The sequence below is a fragment of the Oncorhynchus tshawytscha genome, linkage group LG06, assembly GCF_018296145.1.
Source record: "Oncorhynchus tshawytscha isolate Ot180627B linkage group LG06, Otsh_v2.0, whole genome shotgun sequence".
NCBI classification, from domain to species: domain Eukaryota; kingdom Metazoa; phylum Chordata; class Actinopteri; order Salmoniformes; family Salmonidae; genus Oncorhynchus; species Oncorhynchus tshawytscha.
The window spans coordinates 24,237,738-24,256,299 of NC_056434.1; the positions used below are offsets into that span (position 1 = coordinate 24,237,738).

General features: G+C 44.2%; 2 protein-coding genes across 2 annotated transcripts; both read left to right on the forward strand.

The window, feature by feature from the left end:
• The first annotated feature begins 14 nt into the window (after positions 1-14).
• Positions 15-9,772, forward strand: LOC112252288 (beta-2-syntrophin). The gene is made up of 7 exons (XM_024423398.2): positions 15-935; positions 4,748-4,958; positions 5,082-5,289; positions 6,747-6,889; positions 7,109-7,305; positions 7,705-7,895; positions 7,995-9,772. Exons 1-7 carry the CDS (start codon positions 215-217, stop codon positions 8,085-8,087), a joined length of 1,764 nt encoding a protein of 587 aa, XP_024279166.1. The 5' UTR covers positions 15-214; the 3' UTR covers positions 8,088-9,772.
• Positions 9,773-9,954: 182 nt separating this feature from the next.
• vps4a (vacuolar protein sorting 4 homolog A) lies at positions 9,955-17,288 on the forward strand. Its single transcript, XM_024423399.2, has 11 exons — positions 9,955-10,181; positions 10,615-10,726; positions 10,844-10,988; positions 11,320-11,381; positions 11,487-11,606; positions 11,744-11,900; positions 13,711-13,859; positions 14,073-14,154; positions 14,449-14,668; positions 15,983-16,123; positions 16,236-17,288. The coding sequence occupies exons 1-11, from the start codon at positions 10,161-10,163 to the stop codon at positions 16,335-16,337; spliced, it is 1,311 nt and encodes a 436-aa protein (XP_024279167.1). The 5' UTR covers positions 9,955-10,160; the 3' UTR covers positions 16,338-17,288.
• The last annotated feature ends 1,274 nt before the right edge of the window (positions 17,289-18,562 follow it).

Consider the following 18,562-nt stretch of genomic DNA (forward strand, 5'->3'; position numbering starts at 1 on the left):
CAGCAGGCGGCCCGCTTCAGCACCTCAAATGAAGAGGGAGGCCGTCAGAGGCATTTGTTCCCTTCCACTTTTTTTGTTGAAACATTTTCCTGCAATCTGTGCGTAAGTGGGTGTGTCAAATGTAGTGTAGGATAGTGCTTGGGTAGCCTACGCACTCTGAAAATAGGAAAAGTTCATCATGAGTTTAGTCTGAAATCTACCGCGGACTACCAGGATGGCTGTCTGGACACGAGCGGACAAAAATGGTCAATTAGATCTTTTGCTCCGGGACCGCTGGATTCGGGTAGCGGCCGAATTGACCCGCGAGACTTTCACATTAACGGCCGAAACAGAGATAAGCGGACACGGGAACAACTTGGATTACACCAATTCAGCGGGCCTGCGGAATGGAACGTCTAACGGAAACGACCCGGGTTTAGCGTCGGGAAATTCGAACCGTGGTCAAACCTCAAACCCAGAACTACATCCGAACCATGGTGCGCTAGGACGAAGCGGTAGCCCAGCGCGCGGGGGCATCAACCGGGGTCACTACGACGGTTTTAATAGCCCCAGCCCTGGCAAGTATAATCGTGATAACGGTACGAACTCTGATTTTGGCAGCCCGGGGTCCAGTTACGGTAGTCCTGGATCTAGCTTCAGTTCCAGGCATGGCGAAACTTCCATCAATTTAGAATCCGGCGCATCAGAAGCTGTGCGTAAAGTTAGAGTTGTAAAACAAGAGTCTGGCGGGTTGGGGATCAGTATCAAGGGGGGTCGGGAAAACCGAATGCCCATCCTCATATCCAAGATCTTCCCCGGACTTGCAGCTGATCAGAGTCGGGCTCTTCGGGTCGGCGACGCGATCCTGTCAGTCAATGGAAATGACCTCAGGGAGGCCACGCATGATCTAGCGGTGCAGGCTCTAAAAAAGGCCGGGAAAGAGGTTACGCTTGAGGGTAAGTTTCCAAACGCAATAGCGGGGATTTTGAGAAGGCCAGTCAGTCTGACAGCAGCCTTCAGTAGTAGCCAAAACCATGTTCGATTTATAGCCAAATGCGACTTAATTCTGCCTTTTTCTTAGAAGATGCAACCTAGGCCTAGGATGCAGCTGTGGGCAGAATATTGCATCAGGAAATAGACACACAGAAATACCTAAAATAAGATAATGAGCAGCCAGTTAGATGAACTGATTGATGACCAGGCTACTTTTTCATTTATTTTCAACGTAGCCAGAATTCAGACCATGGTTTTAGGCTACAATGTTTACTTTCTAACACATTGCCAGACCACAGCGCATAGGCTACAATGTAACAAGTTCACACTCCACAACCATTGATGGGATTTTATAGGGGGCGGTGTCAACTGACTCAACGTAGCCTATCTTTAGGTCTATTGTAAACACGAAACTATTGCACTGTGGTTACAAAATTAGCTACATTGTATTTGTGGCAGTGGATTGTTTTAGATAGGTCATTGTATGCTAAAGGGGCGAATCATCACGTTTGTGTGCTCATATATAGATTTTAAGAGCACTTCAGTGTAAAGCCCAGGGTTTGGAAACAACTGGTCAGGGGCTGAAATGCACTGTGTGGTGGTTAATGGTTTGCAAATGAATTCAGCATGAATACTGAATAAGGTTGGATGTAGTTAGTGTGATGCAGTTTGTGTCATTTAGCAAGTCAAATGAGTTCTCACTATGACCCCAAAAATAAAGTCGTATTTTCTGCTCCTCGTCTGAAATAGGCCTAATAGTCCGAAATAACTTTGTGTAATCTCTGTCTCTCCATTGCGGAAAACCTGTGATTTTGTTTAAGGAATGTGCCAGTTGCCTGTCACTGTTTGTTAGAATGACAGGGAGTGAGTTGTGGTGTTTGTAAATGGACCACAATTCCAATCTGTCTGCATTCTCCTCATCCTCTGAAGGTCAGAATGAGGTTTCAATTTCCAGACCAATATGTAATGTACACAGTACATAAACGCTAGACATTACAGCAATTAGTGACTTCACATTCCTCAACCAGGTTGCTCCCAAGGTCTGTGTAGAACTCTCACACAGGCCTGGATGTTGTGTTTCTAACTAATACAATATCTGCTTTATTTTGCCGTTCATAATAAACATGAGCTCACTGTAATGGACATTGACTAACGCCATTCAGTTAGTACATTGGCTCATGGCTGTCTTGTTTAGTTTGTCTGCTCGTTGGTGGATAGCGGAGGAGGCCATTGTCTGGTTAAAAGGAAGAATAAGAACACTACAAAGAGACAAAGACTGTATTCATAAAATGGGGACAGGCCCGATTAGAGACAGTTATTTTCTTTTGTTCACAAGCCAAAACTTACTGACCAATGACCATTGAACATTTCACTTGATTCTGCAATGCGTCATAAAAGCCACCACATATGAAGTATGTGATTAATATCAGTGGGAAAACGCACATTTGCTCTCCAGTCTCTGTCTCATCGTTTTTTCAAGTTGTCTGTGTCTGTAAACAGAGATGGATATCCACATAAATATCTGACCATAACCTACCAAAGACATTTGTTTGTGTGATTCATTGCATGGACAGTGTAGCAGCATGTGTACTTTCTATAATGTTTTTTTTAAATCCACCTACTGGATATATACAATGCTTCTGCCAACTGGCATGCCATCCTTTTGTGATCCAGGTCAGGGTGCAACGAGGCGAGGAAGGGGATAGGTGTGTGTGTGTTTGAATGGGAGCAGCAGAGGGGGCTTTTTTGAATGGGGGGCAGGTGTGTATATTTGAGGGGAGCAGAGGGAGCCCCTCCAGACCCTTCTACAACCCCCCTCTCATCTGGGGAGTCTGACACACTGTTCTCATTAAAGGCCTGGCAGCACACAGTCTGTGGCAGGGGGAGGGGGAGAGAAAAGAGGGTGAAGCTGGACAAACCACAGGGGGATTTTGGTCAAAAGAAAAACATTGGTAAGGGTCTGTGGTGTAACTGATCACTTAAAGCCATACCCGGGTGAAGGCTACAAGAAGAAGACAGAAAATGTATGCCTGATCAACCCATGGGGGATTGAACCTCAACTCCTTCAGCCAAATATAATTTGGAGTCAGACAGATTCCCTTGGCTCTTCTCCGCTTCCTCCTCTCTGTCTCATTCCTCTGCATTGCTGTGGGCATAGAGGTATGGAGGGAGAGAGACGAACTAGCTCCAGCTATGTGTGATGGCATCTCTATGCACCTCTTTTCATCTCTCTCAATCTCTCACTATTCTTTTCTTTTATTCTTTCATTCTTTCTTTCATTCTTACACACACACCACATACACACACATACACACACACACACACACACACACACTGTCCTCTGTGTACTGCCCTAATTAAAATCTGAACTGGAGCTGAGTGACAATGCTGACAGTTATAATGAGATCTTTAAACAGCACCAGAGAGGGACAGTGAGAGTAGCTTCTGGAACCAACTATCTGACTCAGAACTTTTCACAAAGTTTTAACTCCATGTTGGGTGTGGGACACACTTTCTCCTCTTTCAGTTCAACAGGCTACTCTGCCATAAAACACCAACTAGCCCAAACATCCTCCTTGTTCCACTGCAGTCTGCACTTACTCAAGCAGAGAGTGTTGGCAGATGGAGATGTAGTGTTAAATCTCCAATTCTCCAATATGTATCTTCCCTCTGAATGCGAGCCAGTGTCATAACGTCTTTGTCACCTATAGCTCAACGTATCATTGCTAAAGAATATCCATACAGATACCAGAGCTACAGTAGAGTGGGGACGTAGGAATGCCACACACAGACAGAACCTGTATTTAAATATGCCATGACATTGATAACCACATTGGAACACTGCAGTGGTGTTGTGACTGGAAGAAGTCTTGACTGAGCATAATTACGTTAACTTGATTCGTCATTTATTACTCCTCACTAAAACATGTGGCGGTGTGTATTGGGCATATGCCACTATAGCAGTGAGTGTAATCTTTATTTTGCTTCATCAGGATTCGCAGTGTGACTGTAGCAGGCTCTGTCCATCTTGATTTCTTTCTGGGTTGGGTTTGGGTAGGGGTTTCCTCATGCTCTAGCTCATGTCCAGAGGTCCAGCCCGCTTCGTGAAACACATTCATACACACATACGGTACATATACACACCAAAAGACTTGCAGAAATATTCCCTGACACGGTTAGTAAGAGCAGTGTGGTTAGCAGGGTCTTGGAAATGGGTTCCAATCCTTGACCTCGTGCCTCACCACTATCTCCCTCTTTCCGTCAAATTACACACAAACACACACACAGTCCACCCATATTCATACTATATGTTTGGGCCAATTACTTTCACAACCCTAGTCCTCTCCTACATGCAACAATGACCTCATCCTTTCAGCTCCTCATATCGAGTTTCTCAGTCAGAGCAGAGCGACCCAGAGGACTAACATACACCAGAGAGAGAGAGAGAGAGAGAGAGAGAGAGAAGTGGAATAGGCCGCAGGACCAAATTTGGAAAGTGAATTCATGATTTCAGTCAAAGCCATTCTTCTCCAAGCAGCCGACCTGCCAAGCACACAACTGCTCCGCCAACTCTCCTACTCAGAACAACTCCACAAGAGACTAATACATCCTTATAAGACATGTATTACTCTTTAATTGAGCATTGCAAGTTTTCAACCACAGTCTGAAACATGATCAATTGTGTGTGTGTTTAGACACACTTTTGTACAACTTGAGTTCTATGCATAATTAATCACTAATGTTCTTTATTTTGTGTCTTTCTGCATTTCTGTAGTTAAATATATCAGAGAGGTTTCCCCACTGTTTAAGAAGCCCTCCTTGGTGGCAGACCTGCCGTGGGATGGGGTGCGTCCTCAGTCCCCCAACTTCAGTGGCAGTGAGGACTCTGGGTCCCCCAAACACAGTGGGGCCAAGGACAGGAAGGTCATCCTCCTCAAAATGTGCTTTATCAGCAGAAACTTGACCATGCCTGACCTGGAGAACAGGTAAGACCTGCATTGTGTGCGTGCAATTGAAATGTGGCATAAGAGGGAAAATAGGAAACATAATTAGAATGTTGGTTTGGTATGTTTTAGTAAGATAATGATGAGGACTGTTGACTCCCAAAGGCTCTTGGAGCTGCACTCCCCTGATGGCCAGCACACGGTAGTGATGCGCTGTAAGGATAGCCCCAGCGCCCACTCCTGGTTCACAGCCATCCACACCAACATTGCTGCCCTGCTGCCCCAGACTCTGGCCCACATCAACTCCTATCTGGGCTCCAGCACCACTGGGTCACACCCCCAACTCAAACACATCAGCTGGCTGGCAGAACAGGTACTGCACTCATATAGGCCTTTAGAATAAATTACACAAACACACTAAATATTAAGCAAAATAATCAAATTGAAGTACTGTATGCTGCTGTCAAATACACTTGTGTACAGATTTGCACATACAGCATTGTGTAATGTTGTTCAGCCTTGTATAATAGTGCATGTGTACTGTGAAGAGTTTTATAAATGGGTCACTGTGTTTGTTCTGAACTTTCAGTTGTGATATTCAGTAGTCTTTTAAATGTGCTGTCTTATATGTTGTGCGAATCAGAATAGATTTAAAGTGCAGTTTACATGTGCCACAAGTCACAGCACACGTTACACATAATTAAAAAGAACACTAGAGACAACACAATTGAAGAAAGGTCAACAATGGGGGGGAAAGAGAAACAGCTGAACAAAATGAATGTAGCAAATAGTCCACAGGGCATAGCAGCATGGGAGCAATAGCCCACAGAGCATAGCAGCATGGGAGCAATAGCCCACAGAGCATAGCAGCATGGGAGCAATAGCCCACAAAGCATAGCAGCATGGGAGCAATAGCCCACAGAGCATAGCATCATGGGAGCAATAGCCCACAGAGCATAGCAGCATGGGAGCAATAGCCCACAAAGCATAGCAGCATGGGAGCAATAGCCCACAGAGCATAGCTGCATGGGAGCAATAGCCCACAGGGCATAGCTGCATGGGAGCAATAGCCCACAGGGCATAGCAACATGGGAGCAATAGTCCACAGGGCATAGCAGCATGGGAGCAGTAGCCCACAAAGCATAGCAGCATGGGAGCAATAGCCCACAGAGCATAGCAGCATGGGAGCAATAGCTCACAGGGCATAGCAGCATGGGAGCAATAGTCCACAGAGCGTAGCTGCATGGGAGCAATAGCCCACAGAGCATAGCAGCATGGGAGCAATAGTCCACAGGGCATAGCTGCATGGGAGCAATAGTCCACAGGGCATATCAGCATGGGAGCAATAGTCCACAGGGCATAGCTGCATGGGAGCAATGGTCCACAGGGCATAGCTGCGTGGGAGCAATGGTCCACAGGGCATAGCTGCGTGGGAGCAATGGTCCACAGGGCATAGCTGCGTGGGAGCAATAGTCCACAGGGCATAGCTGCATGGGAGCAATAGTCCACAGGGCATAGCTGCATGGGAGCAATAGTCCACAGGGCATAGCTGCGTGGGAGCAATGGTCCACAAAGTGGGTAGCGGTGTAGTGTCAGTACACCATGTTAAATGTATTGTCTGTGTGTGTTTTTTGTTGGCCATGTTGGGGGTTGACAGGAAGCACTTTGAGACAGAACCAAAGGAAGGTGCCGTTGCGTTAACTTTCCTCTGGGCCCCACCTAGCATGACACTCACACAACTACACAATCAGATGTGGAAAATCTCATCAGAAATTACATAAGCACTTTGACACACTTCTCTCATGCTGTCTCTCTTTCTTTATGGTGTAGGTCCAGCTGGATGGTGGGCGGCACCAGTTCCGACCAATCGTCATGGCACTGACAGAGAAGGATATCCTGCTGTTTGAATCAGTGCCATGGAACCGCGAAGCCTGGTCCACACCCATGCTCACACACCCACTACTTGCCACAAGGTAGGGCAACAAGTTTGCCAGACAGAATTAGAATGTAGGTTGTATTTCTCTTTGTCTGTCTGTCTCTATCTCTTTCTCTCTCTGCCATTTTCACTCTGCGATGTGTTGGCATTTTGTTATCATAACTTATGAATCACTGTAAGCTCTTTAAAAATCACTTGTGGGAGGAGCAAACAGTGAGTTGATATAACCTTGTGGTTTGTTCCTGTTTCTCTGTAGACTGGTGCACTCTGGCAGTGCCCGCAGTTCCCCGGCACAGGGGGCAGACCTGGTGTTTGCCACTCGGACGGGTACAGGGCGGGGCATCGAGTCCCATGTGTTCCGGGTGGAGACACACTGGGACCTGTCCTCGTGGACCCGGGCCCTGGTGCAGGGGGCGCATGCTGCCGCAGAACTCATTAAGGAGGTCTCCATTGGTGAGTGTGTGTGTCTGTCCGTATGTCTAATGTTGGTTTGTCTAACTATCTGCATATATTATTGAGTGAGGCTTTGGAATCACATGATTCACTTCTCACAGTGATACAGGAAGTGGTGACTGAAAAAAGTGAATGTACCAAAAACACCAGTGGGGGAAAAAAAGTTGTAAAGGAAGAAGCATAGTCAGTTGGGGGAATGTTTCCACTCAATAGAGAACAATAGTTGGCTGCTAGTATGTGCTGGAAATGTTCAGTCTTTTCCTTCCCTATTCCACTGCAACACAAACATGTTCATAAACTCTTTTACACAGGCACATACTGTTCCAATTACACACACACACCCACACACGTTTACTTTGTGCAGTACTGTTCTCACACTTCCCTCCCTCTGTACCTCAGGTTGCATGCTGAACAGGCAGGACGTTCGCCTCATACTGCACTATGAGAAGGGCTTCACTGTGACCCGGGAGCCAGGAGAGACTGCAGGGGGTGCTGTGCTCTTCAGATACCCCTTCGAGAAGCTCAAGATGTCTGCAGATGACGGGATCCGCAACCTCTATCTGGACTTTGGGGGTCCAGAGGGTGAAATGGTAAACTACATCACTGTTAGAGTGTAATGGTCTAAAAGTCCATTGACTGTATTGATTAATGTACTGTTTGTATTGTTTTATCTTGTCTCTTTCTTTCAGGTGTTTGACCTGCACTCTGGCCCCAAGCCCATGGTGTTTGTTCTTCATTCCTTCCTGTCTGCCAAACTGACTCGTCTGGGCCTGCTGACGTGAAATGGGAAGAGGCTGAAGTCGGGAACGTATCCAGAAATATTCTTATTTTTACTATGTATCATTCAACACAGCCTTCCAATGTCATTTTGGCCATTTTTTATGTATGTACTCTGTTCTTGTCAGGCAAATGAGTGATTTTGTGATGAACAGAGTACGAGTTTGTTCATATGAGCATGTGTCAATTGGGTTTCCAAGTTGATGACTGCGTGTGAGTGGCCTAGAGCATACTGCCGGAATGAATGGGTTTATACTTTATAGAGTGCCTGTTACCCAAAAACTGATTATCTAGCACATTATCCAAAATGACTGTTATAATCAGTATTGCCAACTGTGCCTTGTTACATGTAGTCATAAATGCTATTTTTAGTGTGTGTAAAAGTATTTTTTATTTTCAAAAGGTAATAGGTTTTAAAGCAAAGTAAGCTTTCAACAACATGCACAGCAATAGTATTATTCTTATATTGTTAACATGCTATTTCCGTACAGTTTTTCAGTTAATTATTTTGTAAGTATATCCTATGTTTAGCATGACTTGACTATGAAAATGTGATGCTGTTTTTGAGCATTTGCAAAACCATGGCATAACGCCAGTGACCCCTGTCACCTGCCTCAAAGTCAACCTGCCCTCCAGTAGGCTAGTCACACTGCCAAACCATTGTCCTATGCTGCCTGAGAACACCACTTCCCTTTATCATTCCCTTCTGCATTAGCCCTAAGCCAATGCTTTCTATTAAAGCTCATGAGGTCATACCTAAGCTTCTCTGCCTTTTTCTGACCTCATATTTTTCTGTGATTCCTGAGGAAGTGTTGCATACACACCATGTAAACATAATATTTACTGTCAATAGGCATCCACAGTAAAGTCACTGAGCTACAAGCTGTCTGCTAAGTGTTCTGGGGAATGTTTCCATCCAGTACATAATTAAAATAAGCGAAATATATACCTATAAAGAACGTTCAAAGATGTTCATTCAGCACTGTGATATCTGAGAAAACACAATTTCAGCTGTAATATGGTACCTCATCATGTCCATTTAGTGAAAGAAAGCTTTGGATGCGTTTACTAGTACAAATGGGATGCTATTCTTTTATTTTGTTTTATCCCTGTATAAGCTTATCATCTTGCTGTATGTGACCTCTGAGTCCTACATATGTCAAAGCTCTTTTTCAGACCCTGCTCTACCACGTGATCACCCTAACAGCTTGTCTCAGTATGTAAGCGGATACTGTAAGGGGGGCCTTGTGGATGCTGCCAATTGTATGCCTGAACTCTATCCCAATTCAGTCTCTGTAGGCCTACTTCTAATAATGGACATTTTTATCAATACCTGAACTGTTCAATTTCTAGCTTGATCGCCACCTTAATTTACCCATGAATGTATCTTAATTAGCATTTCACATTGTCAAACTGTCATATCTTTCTCTTTTGGTTGTTAGTTTTGAGCTATATACTGTTATTGCAAAGAAAAGCTTATTTTTTTGAGAAAGGGTTTTTTAACCAAAGTTATATGTGGCAGCTTGCGTTCCACACAATCATTTAGCAGAGAAAGCACAGGAGAAACCCTGCTGCTGCAAGCCTGTTATATGCAAAGTATTTTAGACTTCCAAGCCTGTATTAAGATGTGATGTAATAATCTAAAATGTAAATATCTATAAGAATTAAACATGTTAATGTCCAACTGTAACAAATGGATTTGATGTCTGTCATTGCAATGGAAAGAAAGCTGGTTCAGAAAAGCATAACAAAAAAAATGGATTTCGCAATACCGTGCCACTCCTCTTTAAAAAAAAGAATAATAATCTGACTCAGTGATCATCCTGTCCGCTAGGCGTCAGTACTTCTGTTTTTCTTCTCTTTCAAGATTGACGCAGACGCTGCATGAACGTCTGTAGTTGCCACTAGCTACGGTTGTTGCTGTTGCCTGGGCAGTGGCTGTCAAATATAGGCTAGCGAAGCTACCTTTGTCATGATTTTGTAGCAACCCCTCTCCTGAAAATATAGCAACCATATTTTGAAAGATACCTTGAATTAGCATCAGAGACGCTGGGCGAAGAGAAAAAGAGTGAGATGAAATGACAACGTCAACATTACAGGTAGCAAAACATTAGCTAGCTAACGTTCGCTACGTTACTTGCTAACTTGTGTCAACAAAATCTAGCTAACGTTATCACCATTAGTTTACTAGCTACACTATTATACATTCTGCTTAATAGTTACCAGTCAACTTGTTATTGAACTGAATACTGTAGCTACAACAATAACACCACATTTTCCACTGTTGGTAGTTTGACCATTGGCACGAATAACTATTAGGAGGAATGTCTTGCAAACAAAATAGTTTGCTTGTCAAGTCTAGTGAGTACTAGTAATTATTAGTCTGTAAATGTCATATCATCTGTTACAGTTTATGGATTCCAACCTTAAAGGTAAATCTACAGTTTATTTGTTTGGTTTGACCCATGGTCTGAACCTGGACTCCCCTGTTTCATTTATATGGTTCATCCCTTCCTCTCTTCCCTCACACAGAAAGCGATTGATCTTGTGACCAAAGCCACAGAGGAGGACAAGAACAAGAACTATGAGGAAGCCTTGCGCCTTTACCAGCATGCAGTGGAGTACTTCCTGCATGCTATCAAGTGTGAGTGTGAAATGTAATATTTTTCTGTCCACAGTCCAATTTGTTTAAGTATTCAGAGTAGAAATTAGGTTGTTGTTTTTGAAAGCAAAAAGTTATGTGTTTGAACTCTTCTTCCAGATGAGGCACACAGTGACAAGGCAAAGGAGAGCATACGTGGGAAGTGTATGCAGTACCTAGACCGGGCCGAGAAACTCAAAGATTTCTTGAAAAACAAAGAAAAAACAGGGAAGAAGCCTGTCAAGGAAGCACAGAGTAATGATAAGTATGTTGTCACACATCTGTTCACACAGACACTGTCCTACATTAACACAAGCATACCTAGGAAATAACAATTTGCCAAACAGACAATATGAAGGAAAAAGGAAACCGCACACTGCTCTTGATAGTATCACTGATCTGTAATAAGCTTACGCATCGGCCTGACGGCCTTCGTCAGAGCTTTTGTGAGTTAAAAAAAAAAGACCACCCTTATGTAGACACAGACCCACCCACATCCGTTCCACACATCGAATGGGGTTGAGTCGAGAGAAATCAATTAAGTGCCACATAGTCACCGGCACCAAATAGTTTTTCACATTACACATTCCTTTTAGGAGTGACAGTGACAGCGAGGGTGAAAACCCAGAGAGAAAGAAACTGCAGGAGCAACTGATGGGTGAGTGTGTGTTTGTCTCCTCTCACACACCAGCTGTCTAAACTGTGTCTGATGTTCTTGAGAGAAATGAACTTTGATGCTAAACTGATCCATGTCATGGTACAGGTGCCATTGTGATGGAAAAGCCCAATGTCCGGTGGAACGATGTAGCTGGGCTAGAGGGAGCTAAGGAGGCCCTGAAGGAAGCTGTAATCCTGCCCATTAAATTCCCTCACCTCTTCACAGGTTAGACTGCCTTTTTTCCCCTCACATATATACTCTCTTTCTCACTATCTTCTGCATGGACATGTCACCATAATGATAATACTGTATGTGTATTCTGTCTATTTGTTCATTTTGCTTGAATGTATCTCTGGTTGCAGGCAAACGCACTCCATGGAGAGGGATTCTTCTCTTTGGACCCCCTGGGACGGGAAAGTCTTACCTGGCCAAAGCAGTAGCCACAGAAGCCAACAACTCCACCTTCTTTTCTGTGTCATCATCAGACCTCATGTCCAAGTGGCTTGGAGAGAGTGAGAAGTGAGACATAATTTCTTATTTGTAATTCTACTGTTCATGTAAATCCCCCAAAATCTCACTGATACTTATGTGTCAAATATAAATGTATTTCTCACATGCGCTGAATACAACCTTACTGTGAAATGCTTACTTACAAGCCCTTAACCAACAATGCAGTTTTAAGAAAATATTTACTAAATAAACTAAAGTTAAAAAAACGCACTCCATATCAATAATCGGGCTATATACAGTGGCTACCTGTATCGAGTCAATGATTGAAGTAATTTGTACATGTAGGTCGGGGTAAAGTGACTATGCATAGATAAACAGCGAGTAGTAGCGGTGTCAAAACAAGGGGGGAGGGGGGTTAATGCAAATAGTCTGGGTGGCCATTTGATTAATTGTTAAGCAGTCTTATGGCTTGTGGGTAGAAGCCTTTTGAACCTAGATTTGGAGCTCAAACGGTAGCAGAGAGAACAGTCTATGACTTGGGTGTTTGGAGTCTTGACAATTTTTTTGGACAATCCTCTGACATGCCTAGTATATAGGTCCTGGATGGCTGGAAGCTTAGGCCCAGTGATGTACTGAGCCGTACGCAGTACCCTCTGCCTTATGGTCAGATGCATAGCAGTTGCCATACCAGGCAGTGATGCAACTGGTCAGGATGCTCTCGATTGTGCAGTTGTAAAACCTTTTGAGGATCTGGGGACCCATGCCAAATCTTTTCAGTCTCCTGAGGGGGAAAGGGCATTGTAGTGCCTTCTTCATGATTGTCTTGGTGTGTTTGGACCATGATAGTTTGTTGGTGATGTGGGCACCAAGGACCTTGAAACTCTTGAACTGCTCCACTACAGCCCTTTTTATGTGAATGGGGGCCTGTTCGGCCCTCCTTTTCCTGTAGTCCACGATCAACTCCTTTGTCATACTCACGTTGAGTGAGAGGTTGTCGTCCTGGCACCACACTGCCAGGTCTCTGACATCCTCCCTATAGTCTGTGTCATCGTTGATCAGGCCTACCACTGTTGTGTCGTCAGCAAACTTAATGATGGTGTTGGATTCATGCTTGGCTAACAGTACAGGAGGGGACTCGGCACACACCCCTGATGGGACCTTGTATTGAGGATCAGCGTGGCAGATGTGTTGTTGCCTACCCTTACCACCTGGGGGGCGGCCCGTCAGGAAGTCCAGGATCCAGATGCAGAGGGAGGTGTTTTGTCCCAGGGTCCTTAGCTTAGGGATGAGCTTTGTGGGCACTATGGTGTTGAACTCTGAGCTGTAGCCAATACAGCATTCTCACATAGGTGTTCCTTTTGTTCAGGTGGGAATGGGCAGTGTGGAGTGAGATTGTGTCCTCTGTGGATCTGTTGGGGCGGTATGCAAATTGAGTGGGTCTAGGGTTTCCGGGATGATGGTGTTGATGTGAGCCATGACCAGCCTTTCAAAGCACTTCATGGCTACAGACGTGAGAGCTACGGAACGGTAGTCATTTAGGCAGGTTACTTTAGTGTTCTTGGGCACAGGGACTATGGTGGTCTGCTTGAAACATGTAGGTATTACAGACTCGGTCAGGGAGAGGTTGAAAATGTCAGTGAAGACACTTGCCTGTTGGTCCGTGCATGCCTTGAGTACACGTCCTGGTAATCTGTCTGGCTCTGCGGCCTTGTGAATGTTGACCTGTTTAAAGCTCTTGCTCACATCGGCTATGGAGAGCATGATTACACACTCGTCCGGAACAGCTGACGCTCTCATGCATGCTTCAGTGTTGCTTGCCTCGAAGCGAGCATAAGTATCCTGTTGAATGTTTGTGCCTCTTTCTCTCTCTATCCATCAGACTGGTGAAGAACCTGTTTGATCTTGCCCGCCAGCACAAGCCCTCCATCATCTTTATTGACGAGGTGGACTCGCTCTGTGGCTCCAGGAATGAGAATGAGAGTGAGGCAGCCCGGCGGATTAAGACCGAGTTCCTGGTACAGATGCAAGGTGAGAATTTAGTCTACAGTCTACAGTCTATACCCACTCCCCACTTTCGGCCAAGACCGCTTTAAGACTTCAGATCCAACAAAAAACCCATCAAAGAGGACTTAACTTAAAAGTCTACTGCATCAGTTGACTTGATCTTTCCGATTCAATGCGTAACATGTTCTATATAAGCAACAGGCTTACATAGTCTTCATTCCTACACTCTGATGGCAGGTGTGGGCAACAACAACGATGGAATCCTCACCCTTGGGGCCACTAACATTCCCTGGGTTCTGGATGCTGCCATCCGTAGAAGGTCAGTGATCAGTAAGGGGGCAGGTTGGGATGGGATATACAGTATGTTTGTTGTTTAACAGATTCACAAAAGTAATGATAAAGCCTGAATATTTGTTTATACTGTCTGTACCTATTAATGTAGATTTCATTGAGTGGAAGACCAGTCCTGGAGTTTTCTTGAAATGTTTGTAGAACAGTAGATAAGCACCCAAAATGGGAAATGTTTTGTGTTGTATTGTTCAAGCAAAAATGATTTCCTAATGGATACAATAGTCATCGTCAAGCATTCTCATCAGAATTATGTCACTGTCAGGTTTGAGAAGCGTATCTACATCCCTCTCCCAGAGGAGCCCGCCAGGTCACAGATGTTCCGGCTGCACCTGGGCAACACACCCCACAGCCTGAGTGACGCAGACCTTCGTCAGCTCGCCAAAAAGACAGAAGGCTACTCCGGGGCTGACATCAGCGTCATTGTACGAGATGCCCTCATGCAGCCTGTCAGGAAAGTGCAGTCAGCCACACACTTCAAAAAGGTAATTTATACCCATGATGTTCCCTCTCATTTTTTCCTCGCTGAGCAAATTTCGGGTCTGAATTTGTGAAAATTCTGTGCAACTTCCAGTGTGCATTTACTGTGAACACTGAGGCTGAACCTGCTTTAAGTTAGTTTTAACAGTGGCCAACTAGGCTACTGTGACTATTTGCTCATAATGTAGGTCTACCAGACTGGCTTACCATCAAAAACAATGGAGAAAATACATCCCATAACATTTTAACGTTTAAATACCTGTTCTATCATTCATCCTACAGTAGCAGCCAATGTGTGGTATTCAATGTAGGCCTACATTCCATTGAAGAAGAAAAAAACATGCAGGGCTTGACATGAACCTGTTTGTCCACTTGTTCTTTAGACAAGGTTAATGAAAATGTTGTTTTTGATACAAGAAACCACTTTACAAAATCAAATGCATTATTATTCCCATGTCATTCTTAAAGAGAATCAGACCAATTATGCTACCCTCTGTCTATTGGCTACTTAGCTTATTCAAGCCTGTCTCAAAATACAACACTGCCCCTAGCAAAAGATATGAACAAAATGTGCACACGTGGCTACATGCAGCTCTTGCTTTGATCTCAAAACAAGCCCATCTACTCAAGACCACAGCTGGTAACACAGTCCAGTTCATAGTAAATAGCACGGATCCATATATATTGCAATGGTCTATTTGCATAAAGGCCTACTGCAGCTCTGATTGACTATGCCCCACAGGTCTGTGTAAAGTATGGGCTGGGTCGTGTGTAATAGAAGCCTACTCCGAAGTATACTACCTACAACAAAACATCCTCCGTAGTTCGTTTTGTTTAAGTATGTTGCATTGAAAGTGGCTAATATTGAGTTGATTCGATCACAGTAAAAGATAGTTGAAAAGGTTGATAGTGTTAAGAGGGGAAAACTCTAGAAAGTTGTGCTTCTCTCCATGGGCTGATATTTCTGCGTGGCAGTCCTGGGGAGCTGCGTGGCAGTCCTGGGGAGCTGCGTGGCAGTCCTGGGGAGCTGCGTGGCAGTCCTGGGGAGCTGCGTGGCAGTCCTGGGGAGCTGCGTGGCAGTCCTGGGGAGCTGCGTGGCAGTCCTGGGGAGCTGCGTGGCAGTCCTGGGGAGCTGCGTGGCAGTCCTGGGGAGCTGCGTGGCAGTCCTGGGGAGCTGCGTGGCCACACGCAGATTAGATGAGACATTGCCCATGATATAGTAACTCTATTGTAGTCGACTCTTGTACACTACACTAAAGGTGTTTCTCTTTCTCTGCTATTAAAGAGATTTTAGAATTTGTTTGTTGTGGTACTCTTAGGTGCGAGGGCCATCCCGTGCCAACAGTCAATTGATGGTGGATGACCTTCTGACCCCGTGTTCGCCTGGGGACCCAGCTGCCATAGAATTAACCTGGATGGATGTGCCTAGCGACAAGCTGCTGGAACCCATCGTCTGCATGGTGAGAAACATCCACAACAGACACTCACATTTTGTTTACACATTCAGGCATTACACAATCATATTTGTACAAATACTGAACAATGCTAATGCTTTGTCCCTCTGCCCTCCAGTCTGATATGCTGCGGTCACTGTCAACCACGCGTCCGACAGTCAACAGTGAAGACTTGTTCAAGGTCAGGAAGTTCACTGAGGACTTTGGACAGGAGGGCTAAGAGGCCCTGGTCAGCCAGGGGCTTCACTACTCCTTACCCTGTTTCTCCTCTCAAGCCCCATTCATACAACCTCCTGTCAAGTAGTAGCTACAGTACTACCACACTACAAACTTGAATTTGTTCAACTAACCTGCATTGGCAAGAATGATGAAGCATTTAACCTCATACCATTTCCCTCCGATCATACACTATTGCAGTCCTGAAGACTGAGACTATATATTTTTTTGCCATCCTGCACTTTAAGTTGTTAATCATTATGAAGGAAGGGTGAAGAGCTTTTGAACAATTGCATTTAACATAGCTCTTGTCTTGCATGTGTGTAAGTCATAGGCTGCTTTTAAATAGGCAGCACAATTCTTCTTTTTTCACTAATTGGATCAGCTCTGAAGATCTGATGTGAATGGTAAAAATACCGATTTGTGGAAAACAATATCAGAATTGGGCTGCCTGTTTCAACGCAGCCTTAATGTATGTCTTGTGTAGGAGCGCTCTGCTTTTAAATTAATTGAGTTGACTGACCATAGCTGCCCCCTCTCCCAGTCCCCACTAGAGCTGTCCCTATTTTACAGGCAGTGTTACTTACGATTATTTATTTTTATCTCGTCAAGATTTGTTGACTGTATGAGTGACTGAGGACACAGCTGATCATTGAGTGGGAGAGGTGTTTACATTTCAGTATTTCTCTGACATGTTATGTGACTGAAGATGGGGACAAGAGCCCTTTTCTATTTCTGGATTTGAGCATTGAAAATAATAGTTCCATGACAGACATGATCATATTGTCAAGTGTTGCTATGTCTGTATAGTTGGGGGGTGTCAGTTCTGGTCCCAGAGGGGATCTCACTGCAGTTACACATATCCTTGATAACCTGACTTAGTAAATCCAGAATTCAAAAATAAAAAGATGTTTGTCATTATTCCATTTCAACTTTACATTATCCATGTTATTACAGTTGGTCAGAAGTTTACAAACACTTTAGCCAAATGCATTCAATTCCTGACATTTAATCCTAGTAAAAATTCCCTATTTTAGGTCAGTTAGGATCACCTCTTTATTTTAAGAATGTGAAATGTCAGAATAATAGTGATTTATTTCAGCTTTTGTTTCTTTCATCACATTCCCAGTGGGTTAGAGGTTTACATACACTCAATTAGTATTTGGTAGCATTGTCTTAAAATTGTTTAACTTGGGTCAAATGTTTTGGGTAGCCTTCTACAAGCTTCCCACAATAAATTTGGTGAATTTTGTCCCATTCCTCCTGACAGAGCTGGTGTAACTAAGTCAGGTTTATAGGCCTCCTTGCTCGCACACGCTTTTTCAGTTCTGCCCACACATTTTCTTTGGGACTGAGGTCAGGGCTTTGTGATGCCACTCCAATACCTTGACTTTGTTGTCCTTAAGCCATTTTGCCACAACTTTGGAAGTATGCTTGGGGTCATTGTCCATTTGGAAGACCCATTTGCAACCAAACTTTAACTTCCTGACTGATGTCTTGAGATATTGCTTCAATATATCCAGATAATTTTCATTCATGATGCCATCTATTTTGTGAAGTGCACCAGTCTCTTCTGCAGCAAAGCGCCGCCTACCTGTGCGTCACAGTTGGGATGGTGTTCTTCGGCTTGCAAGCCACCCCCTTTTTCTCCAAACATAATGATGAGCATTACGGCCAAACAGTTCTATTTTTGTTTCATCAGACCAGAGGACTCATTTTACTGTGGCTATAGATACTTCTGTAACGGTTTCCTCCAGCATCTTTGCTGTTGTTCTGGGATTGATTTGCACTTTTCGCACCAAAGTATGTTCATCTCTAGGAGACAGAATGCATCACCTTTGTGAGCGGTATGACAGCCGCGTGGGCCCATGGTGTTTATACCTGCGTACTATTGTTTGTACAAATGAACGTGGTACCTTCAGGCATTTGGAAATTGCTCCCAAGGATGAACCAGACTTGTGGAGGGCTACAATTTGTTTTCTGAGGTCTTGGCTGATTTCTTTTCATTTTCCCATGATGTCAAGCAAAGAGGCACTGAGTTTGAAGGTAGGCCTTGAAATACATCCACAGGTACACCTCTCATTGACTCATGTCAATTAGCCTATCAGAATCTTCTAAAGCCATGACATCATTTTATAATTTTCCAAGCTGTTTAATGGCACGGTCACAGTAAACTTCTGACCCACTGGAATTGTGATAGTGAAATAATCTGTAAACAATTGTTGGAAA